Source organism: Cloeon dipterum, chromosome 3, assembly GCF_949628265.1.
Source record: "Cloeon dipterum chromosome 3, ieCloDipt1.1, whole genome shotgun sequence".
NCBI lineage: Eukaryota > Metazoa > Arthropoda > Insecta > Ephemeroptera > Baetidae > Cloeon > Cloeon dipterum.
In genome coordinates, this window is record NC_088788.1 from 30,502,055 (window position 1) to 30,512,854 (window position 10,800).

Here is a 10,800-nt window from a genome sequence, read left to right on the forward strand (position 1 = left end):
ATTAAAGCTGAAGGCTGAATAGCACAATAGCAGCTACAGCTACTAGCTAGATGCAGGTGAGGTGTAGATGTGGTACGTAATAAAATAAACTGATTGTATTAGCGAAATTTATATTTTTATCTTTATAAAGTTACAATATGTATATTAGAAGATCAATTTTGAACATCTGTTTATATTTTAGAGTATGAGAATAAAACGAATAAAATAACCTGAGTTAATATGAGCGTTCCTCATAGTCAGAGGTAAGGCACCAAGCTTTGCTCGAAATCAGTGTTAATAATGCATTAAAAATTATATTTCATTAATTTTTGATAAATATTTCACATAATTAACTTTATTAGCAATATTTCATTTTCAGTCCTAAAACTTCTTTGGCAAAGTCGAAAAAACTACAAAAAAATTGGTTGTTGTTTAAAGGCGTGATTAAATATCTCACAACACACGTGACGTCAACTATACTGGCTTGTCAGTATCAGCTGGCGAGTACAAAGTGGTATAGAGGTCGCCACAAATTTAATGGCCAGAAGAGCTGAGCCAGAAGAGCTTAACTAGGCGTTTTTTTTACCAGAAAGTATAATATCTTATGCGATTTTGCTCCAGCTAATTTCTTTTCATTTTGCAAGAATTTTTGTTCCTCATAATTTCCAATTCAAAGCGTTTTATTCTTAATTTAATTTGAATAATTTTTTCCCTCTCCTCCTTTCATTGCTACTGAGTGAGTATTTCTTATTACACGAGTAATGAGGCGGCCACACTCTGCTTCAAGGGCTCTGGCGCGCGCCTGCACACGTCTCAGAGCATGTTCGGTGTCCTCCATAAGCTCAATTTTCTCATACAGCATTTCGTTCTCCTCTTTAAGAATTGCCTTGTCTGAACGCAGATCAGCCACCTCTTGGATGCTATGGGCAACGATTTTGCGCAAATCCTCTAGTTCTTGCAGCTGGCATTTGTTTTTTTCACTCGCCAAGGCATCCAATTGGCCCTTTAAAAACATCAATTAGTTCAAGCCTTGGTGACAATATAGAATTTTTTACCTTCTCAAGATAGTTTTCCTGCAATTGTGTTCGCAGGGTAAGAACGACATTTTCGTAGGACTGCCTGTCTTCTAGCAGACCTTGGATCTGCTCCTTCAAACTCGAGTCGTCCAATTCTGACTTACGGGATTCCAACTCAGCTTGGAGTTGAGTGAGCAGTTCCTTGTGCTCCTTTTCTGTTTGCTCTTGACTGAGTCTAATAAAAGAAAAATTATTTTTGATAAATGAGTTTAAGAATTAAAACTTACTTCCACTGATGATTTTTATTTCGAAGTTGCTCTCCAAAGCGGGATTCGCTATCTTCCTTACATTTGGCCAAATTTATTTCATTTTCTGCAATCAATTCCTCCTTCTCTAAGGAAAGTTCCTCACACCTCTGACTCAGCACCTGAATCCCTTGTTCTAGTTCTTGCATCTGCAGCAGAATGTGGAAAGTAAAATGCTGATTTTAACGTAAATATTAAGCGAAAATTGGGTCAGTCCCAATAACACCGCGAACGGATAACATGGGCGCACCAGGCCGCACAGGGACCCAGCCCACTCAAGGGCCACTTCTTTTCTTTAGCCAAAACGCATAACATCAAATTTTGGGCTGTTTTGATTTTTTTTGTCAACTATTTCATAAAATTTTTTTTTAAGTTGTGGTTTTGGTTGAAATTTTACTGTACACTGCTACATTTGAGCCTGGTATCCTAGACTCACACTTAGAAAATAAATCAAATATACTAGTCATACCACCAACACAAAAAGATTTACAAACCATGTACGACCAAATAATAAATAATCTCCCCGTGACCACTGCTGATGTGAAAGTAGTAATTTGATCAATTGTTTAATTCAAACAAACTTAGCTTTAAAGTCCCGTATTTTATTAAGTCAGAAGATAAAAAGACAAGCCAATTTTCTTTGAAACAGGTAAACGTGCCAATGTGAAATTCCTCTAGACAGTGCTACAAATTTATTTAAAAGAGGAAATTAACCTGTGGATTGAGGCATACAGGAACTTCAATTTATGGCAAATTTTTATGAGAAAAGAAAACAATGCCGTTTAAAATTTTCCTAAATTTTTGCTGCAAAACCTGCATATCAAATCATTCCACTATTTTTTCTTTGTATCATATTAAATAGAATAAATTATGGCATACATAGATACTTAGGCAAAATAATATATGTCCTTATAGTATGTTAATTTTTTGCCACCAAATATTTGTGCGGTTTGTTGCAGTTTTGTGTTTTGGTTGCGGTTTGGTGGCCGGTTGCCGTTTAATTGGCGCGGTTTGGGCGCGGTTGCGGTTTTAAAATCTAGATAGCGAAGAAGCGGTCGCGGTCTTGCTTTCAAGCAGATTTCGTGTGGTTGCGGATTAAAATTTTTGTCCCACGCAAAGCACTAGCGTTCATGCCAAATCGAGCAGATCTATTTTCGGAGCAATAGTAATTTAAGCGGACCTTGAGGTGCCCTTCTTCATAACCTAACGAGCCCGAAGCCCCTCCTGTCTGAATTCGAGGGATACGGTGAAATTTAATCGCAAAATGAAGGATAGCAATCGACCTTTTTGGATGGCAGATGTGACAGATCAAAGGGAAATGTGGCAACACAATCAAGTTTAGTTTGATACCTTCGACAGCCCTCCGGTGGGCCCTTTGCCGGCGCGCGGCTCTCTCAGCATGTCAAGGGCCTTCTTAGCTCATGCCCCTCTGAAAAGAAGATGCCCTGGCGCGCCCGATTCGTTGACAATTTGTCGGATCGTCCAAGCCCTGGGTGCCTACCGGCAGGTCGTGTTTGGTGTTGAGCTAACGTTCCTTCCGTACTTTTACTGTCAGTGTCAGTGTCAGTATCCGTGTCAGTTCCATTCGTCATAGGGGTCTCTGACTGGTGAGGCCGGCGCCGGCGCGCATTCTAATTGGTTGGCGCGAGGAAACGCGGGAAGCGGGAATGGGAATGTAGCACGCTCCTCTCACAAGACGCACGCACAGATGCAGATGGGCTCCGGGTGGCTGCGATAGCTAAAGGAGCTATTGTGATAGCGATAGCAGCTACAGCCACTAGCTAGAAGCGGATGCAGGTGAGGAGCTTGACGATGTGTGGTGCGCAATAAAATAAAACAAATTATATTATATGTATAATAATATGTATGCAAAATTTTTTTTGCGCAGATGATATTTTTTTAATAATGGATTTTAAATTATATTTAATAATTTTTTGGATTTTTTGATAAATATTTCATTTATATAATTAACCTAACTAGCATAATTATTTCATTTTTTGTTCTCAAGCTTCTTTTGCAAAATAAGAAAATTTATATAAAAAAAATCATTGGCTGTTGTTTGGAGGTGTGATTAAAGGTCTCACAACGTATGTATATATGTGACGTCAACTACTGGCGTGTCAATAACAGCTGGCGAGTACAGACAGAGAGTGGTATGGAGGTCGCCGCAAATGGGGTTTAGCAGAAGAGCTTGACTTTTTGTTTCTTGATCAGAAAGCATATAATCTTCTACGATTTTGCTCCTGCTAATTTCTCTTTATTTCGCAAAGTTAATTATTTTTGTTTCTTATAATTTCCTATTCAAATTGTTTTATTCTTAATTTTTATTTTGAATATACTATTTTCCCTCTCCTCCCTACGTTGCTACTGAGCGTGTACTTATTACACGAATCAGTACTGTTGTTTAGAGGGGATCGGCTGTCGTCACACTACTGCCCGACTACTGCCGGCCTTATCGGCCGCTCGCTAATCAGATGTGATAACGGGAGTCTCCGCCAGGTCTCCGCTCTCGTTTCTCAAAGCAGTCGAAGGGTCCTTTCATTTCTTCGACAGACCCTCACCCGGAACGATGTCGGACGTGCGGGATCTCTCTGCCCTAAGTAAGCTCATTTTTACTTTAAAATCATTTTTGTGTAAAAAGAATTTATGAAATATTTTCAGTTTGACTTATATATTTAACAAATCGATATATGATGCGACCTTGCCCAATAATATAGGCTTTTTTCTTATCTTCTTCCGTACTTCTTTTAAATTTAGATTTGGTATCAGTTTTTTATTTACTTCACCGGCAGATAAGGAATTTTGATTGAATCAAATTTAACTTTTTCTTGGAACAAATTTGAGGTATGCACATGTTTTAATTATTATCTCAATAAACTGTTGCAATCGAAAAGCAATTAAAATATTCCAAAAGGCGCGGCTTTTATCTGCCTTAAAGTGATAACACAACACATTAAGCTTTGTTGTTTTGATCCATTTTAAGATTTGAAGTGTTCCGCACTTCTTAAGACCATTAAATCCATCAAGCACAGTTTACGATCAGCTCGTACCCAACTAGGCACTTGCACTCATATAGATTGCATTCTATTGAAAGTATCACGGGAGCGCTCAGCGTGGCGAGCGTGGCCAGGAAAAAATGCTATCGATCGCAAGTATAGGCGCAGTTGCCTGTAGCGCCAGCGTCGATTACATAATTATATATACGTCCTTCAGGCACCGGAAATTTCGAAGGCTCAACCAAAACCACAGACTTTATAGTGTCAAATTTTTTATATTTTAAGCAATGTGTTTTCCACACAACATGATATATTACTAGAAATTCTATACAATTATTTTTTAATACGGGAGCTTAAGTAAAAGCTGATCGGGAAAAATATTTTCGGAAGCCAGCGAAGCAGTCAATTTTAATTAAGACACAAAGGACCAGATGCCGATTAATTAAAAGTGGAACTTAATCTCCTTTTAATTGTGCGCAGACAGCTCTGCTCAGGAGCTTGTGCGGCTCAGTGTGGGCGTCCGCGAGAAAGCCTACTGCCCCTACAGCCGCTTTAAGGTCGGCGCCGCCCTCGTGTGCGACGACGGTACCACCTTCACCGGCGTCAACGTCGAGAACTCCTCGTACGGCGCCACTATCTGCGCCGAGCGCTCAGCCCTTGTCGCGGCCGTCACCGCAGGTACCTGTCATTATTTGCTTACGTGCACGACCTCTCGGTGTCGTTTCCAATTGCAATAAATTCATTCCTTCTAAATACCGGCGAATAACTCATGCGGATCGATTTAAATAATTTAAATTATGTTCGCTTGTCCTGACGAACAATTTATTTTTCTTATACTGTCATATTTCAATGGGAATAAATTTAGCGGAAATACAGTGGATTTTTTAGAATCAGTTTATTGTTTATGAGAATTCAAAGTATGATTGATGGTTTTAGAACTTTCCAATTCGCTAAACCTAAATTAAAACAGTTCAAGGTCACTGATTTACAATGAAAACTTTGAAAATAATAATTTTAGTATTTCAATTAATTTATCAATTTTAGGATAAATATTTACACGAGTGTACCGGGATAGAAGCTAATAAATGAAACTCTGTTGAAACCCAGGAAATCCTTGTTGCCAATGCATAATCCAATTCCTGAGGATTCAGTTAAAGCCAAAATTGACCTAGGTAGCAATGTAATTTTTTTAGAAAATTGGCTACAAAATTTCCATGCTTTTCAAGTGGTGAGGCCTGTTTCATCCCTACTTTGAAATTTTATTTTATTTCACAACAAAGAGTTTCCCCAGGAAGTGTCATGCACCGTTGGATAGATCTGGATGAGAGGAATCAAACCAATAAAATATTATGGTCAAATGCTGTAAATTTTGATGAAAATTGGCAAAATTTGAATTTTTACTGTAGCAATTTAATTATTTATTTATTGCTTGTTTCTTTTCACCATAAAAATGTACATGCATGTTAAAAAACAGTTACTCAAAAATATAAAATTTAAAAAAGCACAGTGAAAGTACATAGTGGAATTAAGGTCCTCTTTTTTTCTGTAGCTAATTGAGAACAAATTGCTTACTGTGCGTAGCCAACAATTCTCATAATTTTCAATTTTTCCTTCCTATTTTAATTAATAAGATTAATACCAAGAACAGAAACTACTGAATTTCTTTTTGAATTAAATTTATGTAGACTCGGGATGGCTCCACTCTCCGTCCATTCAGTCTATTTAAAATTAACTATTAACCTGTGTGTGCATTTCTTTCTTTATCTTTAAGAATGTTTTTGTTTTTATATACCTGTTCTTAAATTCAAATAAAATATTTTTGAACCCTAATTTAAATGATATTTAATTGCTAATAGTTGAGTGATACCTTTGCTGTGTTCTTACTCTCATTTTCAGAGAAAAAATAGACTGAGAGCTGCAGGAAAACAGCTATTTTTACAATCAGATATTGCGACTTTGAAAGAGGAATCAAAAAACGTCATTTTAACTGTTACAAATATAATTTGCTAATTTCAAGTCAATTTCCAAATAGCCCTATTATGTGGATATACCGTTATTAGAACAGTCTTTATACTGTTAACAACAATAATCGCCCATATTACCGATATTAAAGTAACTGATCACTCCCATCGCAGGACACCGCAAGTTCAAAAGGATCTGTGTTAGCGCCGAGGCAACCAGCACCACTGGCTTCATCTCGCCTTGCGGTGTTTGCCGCCAGTTCATGAGCGAATTCGGGGACTTTGATGTCATGCTGGTCCGCCCCTCAGACAAGCGAGTGCTGTTTACCTCCGTGCATCACCTTCTGCCTATCAACCTGGACCCGCTGCAGGAGTTCCTCACCACCGGAAGCTAATTCAATCATCAAGCTTTTTATGTTTTGGATCGACTGATTGCGTAGTTAATTGAATAAGGCAAAGTAATTATTATTGTTAGCGTTCGTTAGACCTGTTGAACGTTTGCTCGTTCATTTGACTATTTTTAGCGATTTTATGACACTCGCAGTGCAAATTTTAGCACAGTATTACTAAATATTAACATCACGCACGAAAGCCTGTAAACATCCTAAATATAGATGAAGTACCTGTCGACACGAAATGCATTTTTACTCTAATTCCCGTAAGTTACTGTGCTCGAGGTAGTAATCGAGATGATCTTTGACCCGGTCAAGGTCAAGACCGACGTCCAGGTGGGCCAGCACCGAAGCCCGCAGTGCAGGGCGAGGGCCAAGGCCTTTCCGTTTCTTAAAATCTGCGATTGCTCGCTTGATGGGCTCCACAGGCCCGCCGCCTAGCCTGCACTGTTCCAAAGCTTGCTGCGCGTGCTGCAGAACGTCTTGGTCCTCCTGCTGAAATCTCATCCTGCGGTCGGCCTCCTCCGCCGCGTCCACTGCATCCTCCCACGCGCGGTTCGCCGCTTCCTCGGCCTGTGCTCACACAGCATTTAATTATCGCGTCTCTAGAGTAAACACCACACCATTTGCTTATCATAGGCTCGTCGGTTTTCGACCTGCTGCCGCCTCCGTTCTGCCTCCCTGAGCCGCTTCCACTCGTTTGTTATCTGCTGCTGCAGTCTCCAGTCAAAGGCGTTCTCTCTTTCGTTCTCCTCCTTCTGTCTCCTTCGCCATTCCTCTGCAGCCTCTAGCTGGTGGTCTCGGTGTTCAACGGCGCGGCGACGACGCTCAACCCATCGCGCTTCTGCCTCTGCTAACTTTTGCCTCTCCCTAAAAATTATTTAATTGGGTTAGCAATTTCACGATTGGGGGAAATTTAAGTTTCTCTCATTGATTTTTTTCGGTTCCAAACAATTTTTCTTATTAAACTACGAGAAAACTAACAAAGCAAAATAAAAATGTGTCGTTAATTATCATTCCTTGATAGGCATTTTGTATGAAACGTAAGCCTAACGGGTTGTAAATGTGAACTCACCGCTGTACTCGTTCGCTTGAAGTTTTTGAAAACCGATTTTCGAATTTGGCATCTCGCATTTTTTGAGCATCTATGATTTTTTTGCCGACATGCTTGCTTTTATCGAAACGCACTCTCTGTTATTAATTCATATTATTAAATATATTCGATTAAAAATAAATTTTCCAACCCCTTTTTGAATTTGGTCCAATTTCTGCTTGATCTCACTTTTAAAATCTTCATATGCAAGACAAACCATCCTCTCTCTTTCCTCTCTTTCTATATAATCCTTCTTCCGTATTTTCTCTTCAGAAATCAGCCGCATTTCTTCCTCAAGCAGTTTTTTTCTTTTCTCCATTTCATTTTCCTTCTCTTTCTGTCTCTCTTCCTGCGATTTTTCTTGCTCCTCCTTATTTTTCTGTTTCTCTGCTTCTCTTTCAAACTTTTCTTCACGTCTTTTTTTGTGCTTTTCGTTTATTCTACAATTAAAAATTGCTGCTGAATCACATAGGAAATTATATTAAAGCAAGAAAGCTGCAGATGATCCTACACGTAAACAAATAATTTTTTCTTAAGAACGAAAGAATAAAATTTTGCATTCAATCATTGGACCGAAACTACTTAAATTTGTTTTTCTTTTAATTAACAAAATTTTACACACTGTGCAAGTAAATCTCGTCTCAAGATCTGCTTTCTCCGTTGCACCTCTCTTTTTTTAGCTATGTCCGCCTCCCTTTCCAGTTTAGTGCGTTCCTGGACCAGACGCTGGTGCTCCCTTTCTCGCTCCATTTCCTCCTTCTTTTGCCGCTCTTGTACCTATGAGAAAAGAAAGTATACTAATTGACGAATCAAAGGTAGATGGTGTGGATATTTTACATTTCCACGGACTTGGGGGTTGTTGTGTATCAAGAAAGAATAGTCTTTTGCATGCAACGATAATTATACTTTTTAATTCATCCGATTTATCGACCTATGCTTTTATATTCTTCAAGCTTGGTCAAAAGGAAAATTAGTCAGATCTTTAACCAGGTGAAACATAATATCGAGAGCTTAAATTTTTGTAAATTTTGTGAATTATATAGCCTTAAATATCACTTGTTTATAAAAGTTGAGCCAAAAGTTGAAATAAACGCTTTAACACAAACTAGTTTTACACCAGAGCGTGGCGGGAGCCGCTACAATACCATATTAATATTCCGACGTGCATTTTTTTATCCTTTCAATACCTCCATTTGTTCTTTGCGTTGCTCGAGCGCATACACGGCGCCTAGCGCAGCGTCAAGCTGCTTGACTGCGTCTCGCGACCGAAAGGCGAGAGTAAGCTGCCGTGCCGCCTCCTCAGCAGCCCGCTCGCGCAGCTCCTGTCTCGCCCTGACCGCCTCCGCCGCCTCTCTTCTCTGCGTCTCGCGTAGAGCCCTCTCGGCCTCCATCCTAGCGGCCTCTGCCAATTTGGCCGTCGTGCCGGCCATTGCGGCTGTTGTGGCCGCGGTGGCCGCCCTGTCGGCCTCCTGCCGCCGCTTACGGGCCTCAGCCGCCTCCATCTGTCGTCCACGCACGTCGGCATTCGCTTCTATTCGCTCAAGAGTGGGACGACTCAGCACCAAAGGGACGTGAGCGTGTGCCACGCAACATTCAGCCGCCTCCGGGGGTGGCATGGTTTCTAGTCACCTACCCGTTTTTATAGAGATTTTAGTATATCATAGATGATTTTTCAATTATAACCCTTAAAAATCCCTATAATGTCCATGCTCACTATTAATATTTTTACCAATGAAAATAGTAATAATAATGTGTTTTAAATAGTTCGAATATGTAACAAACCTTTCAATGTCAGTTTTATTTGGATTTACTCCAAAGCGATAAACAAAGTTGGTCACCATGGACACTAAATTTCTCCACGGCATTGTGAAACATGGAAATGCATATCTCTTAACAATTTAAGTCTCTCCCCTGGGGCTGATTTATCGCCAGTTTTGCTTCAAATGGAGCGTGCAAGGGAGAAACCACCCCCACGGGCCTTCCTGTCTGGGAGCAGTTGTCTCGTGTCAATAACCATCAACGTCGCGCATTAGGAGAAGCAGGGAAATTCGAAGCCACGCACTGCTGGCCATGTGTTTCTCAAGAGGATCTGGAAAACCGCACAAAATCTCGAGCTTGAGGAGCAGATCTGCTTTTGGCTGTTTTACGACGAAAACTTGGCATCTGAAAAAACACGCGGAGGCTCTCTCTATGTCGGCTAAAATTCACTTTTCACTGCAGGCCGCTACCTTTTACTATCAGAGGATAGAAAAGTAAATAGCTATTGTATAGCATGGAGGCGTAAAAATGTGGCACGCAGTCTTTCCTTTTGGAAAAACTAATTGTTTGGCATCTATCACGTTTTGAGCGATTGCGTGCTTTGTATTCAGGTCCTACCCTGAGCAACATGATGCACCCAAAAATCTCCCCTTATCATGCGGTGCTAGGACAGGAGCACAATACAAATCTGGTTAAATGTGACATATTATTTCCTTTGTGCCGCACATGCAGGTACAAAGGCACGCAAATCCTTTTCATCGTTCCATAAAATTATTTTCATCCAGAGCGCTGCGTTTTCACGTTCTTTATGAAGCTGTGAATGGCGAATAGAAATTCTATGCTACAGAAATTGGATCGCGTTCACCAAGGGTGACATAGGAGCTATAACAGGAAGGTTTTAATCGAATTTCGTCAGCTTGAATGAGGTGTAAGGGAGTTTATAAAAAATAAGTTTACAGTTTAGGGCTATGCACACTTAAATCTCACAGAAGCGCAACAGTGTTAAAGTTGTGGTTAGATCTTAATTCATTTTTTTGCGGTAGACTCAGGGCCGTCCAAAATATTTCAATGTAAAGATTTTTGCAGCTTTTTTTAACGCTTTCAAGGTACTTTGTAGTTTTACAGGGTTGAATTTTCAGGGTGTGATTGGTGGGAATTCCGCGGTCCAAAGGAGCATATAATCATATTGATGATAATTTATTCAACACTCAAGGTGTGCTACAAGACAGTACAATTCACATATACAACAATAAAATTTGTATAAATATACAGTTTAAATCACTTGATCTGAGCATATAAA

At 39.8% G+C, this 10,800-nt stretch overlaps 3 protein-coding genes across 3 annotated transcripts; 1 reads left to right on the top strand and 2 right to left on the bottom strand.

Annotated features, from left to right (window-relative positions):
* Positions 1-93: 93 nt before the first annotated feature.
* On the bottom strand, positions 94-2,882 carry LOC135941257 (keratin, type II cytoskeletal 78-like). Its single transcript, XM_065486611.1, has 4 exons — positions 2,651-2,882; positions 1,283-1,449; positions 1,035-1,230; positions 94-982 (listed from the first exon to the last, which is right to left on the bottom strand). Exons 1-4 carry the CDS (start codon positions 2,699-2,701, stop codon positions 671-673), a joined length of 726 nt encoding a protein of 241 aa, XP_065342683.1. The 5' UTR covers positions 2,702-2,882; the 3' UTR covers positions 94-670.
* An 841-nt stretch (positions 2,883-3,723) lies between these two features.
* Positions 3,724-6,887, top strand: LOC135941258 (probable cytidine deaminase). The gene is made up of 3 exons (XM_065486612.1): positions 3,724-3,900; positions 4,777-4,974; positions 6,432-6,887. Exons 1-3 carry the CDS (start codon positions 3,870-3,872, stop codon positions 6,650-6,652), a joined length of 450 nt encoding a protein of 149 aa, XP_065342684.1. The 5' UTR covers positions 3,724-3,869; the 3' UTR covers positions 6,653-6,887.
* A 14-nt stretch (positions 6,888-6,901) lies between these two features.
* Positions 6,902-10,030, bottom strand: LOC135938373 (golgin subfamily A member 6-like protein 22). The gene is made up of 7 exons (XM_065481992.1): positions 9,525-10,030; positions 8,930-9,371; positions 8,365-8,519; positions 7,894-8,182; positions 7,725-7,840; positions 7,273-7,519; positions 6,902-7,222 (listed from the first exon to the last, which is right to left on the bottom strand). Exons 2-7 carry the CDS (start codon positions 9,356-9,358, stop codon positions 6,902-6,904), a joined length of 1,557 nt encoding a protein of 518 aa, XP_065338064.1. The 5' UTR covers positions 9,359-9,371; positions 9,525-10,030.
* Between the last annotated feature and the right edge of the window lie 770 nt (positions 10,031-10,800).

Bases quoted from the DNA above. Each gene is read 5' to 3' on its own strand.
- LOC135941257 (XM_065486611.1), bottom strand. From the start codon at position 2,701: ATGCTGAGAGAGCCGCGCGCCGGCAAAGGGCCCACCGGAGGGCTGTCG. The intron at 1,231-1,282 runs GTAAGTTTTAAT...TTCTTTTATTAG, and splicing joins AATAAAAATCATCAGTGGAA to ACTCAGTCAAGAGCAAACAG. The intron at 983-1,034 runs GTAAAAAATTCT...ATGTTTTTAAAG, and splicing joins AGGAAAACTATCTTGAGAAG to GGCCAATTGGATGCCTTGGC.
- LOC135941258 (XM_065486612.1), top strand. From the start codon at position 3,870: ATGTCGGACGTGCGGGATCTCTCTGCCCTAA. The intron at 3,901-4,776 runs GTAAGCTCATTT...AATTGTGCGCAG, and splicing joins GCGGGATCTCTCTGCCCTAA to ACAGCTCTGCTCAGGAGCTT. The intron at 4,975-6,431 runs GTACCTGTCATT...CTCCCATCGCAG, and splicing joins TGTCGCGGCCGTCACCGCAG to GACACCGCAAGTTCAAAAGG.
- LOC135938373 (XM_065481992.1), bottom strand. From the start codon at position 9,358: ATGCCACCCCCGGAGGCGGCTGAATGTTGCGTGGCACACGCTCACGTC. The intron at 8,520-8,929 runs GTATTGAAAGGA...CTTTTCTCATAG, and splicing joins AACGCAAAGAACAAATGGAG to GTACAAGAGCGGCAAAAGAA. The intron at 8,183-8,364 runs GTGTGTAAAATT...TTTTAATTGTAG, and splicing joins AGACGAGATTTACTTGCACA to AATAAACGAAAAGCACAAAA.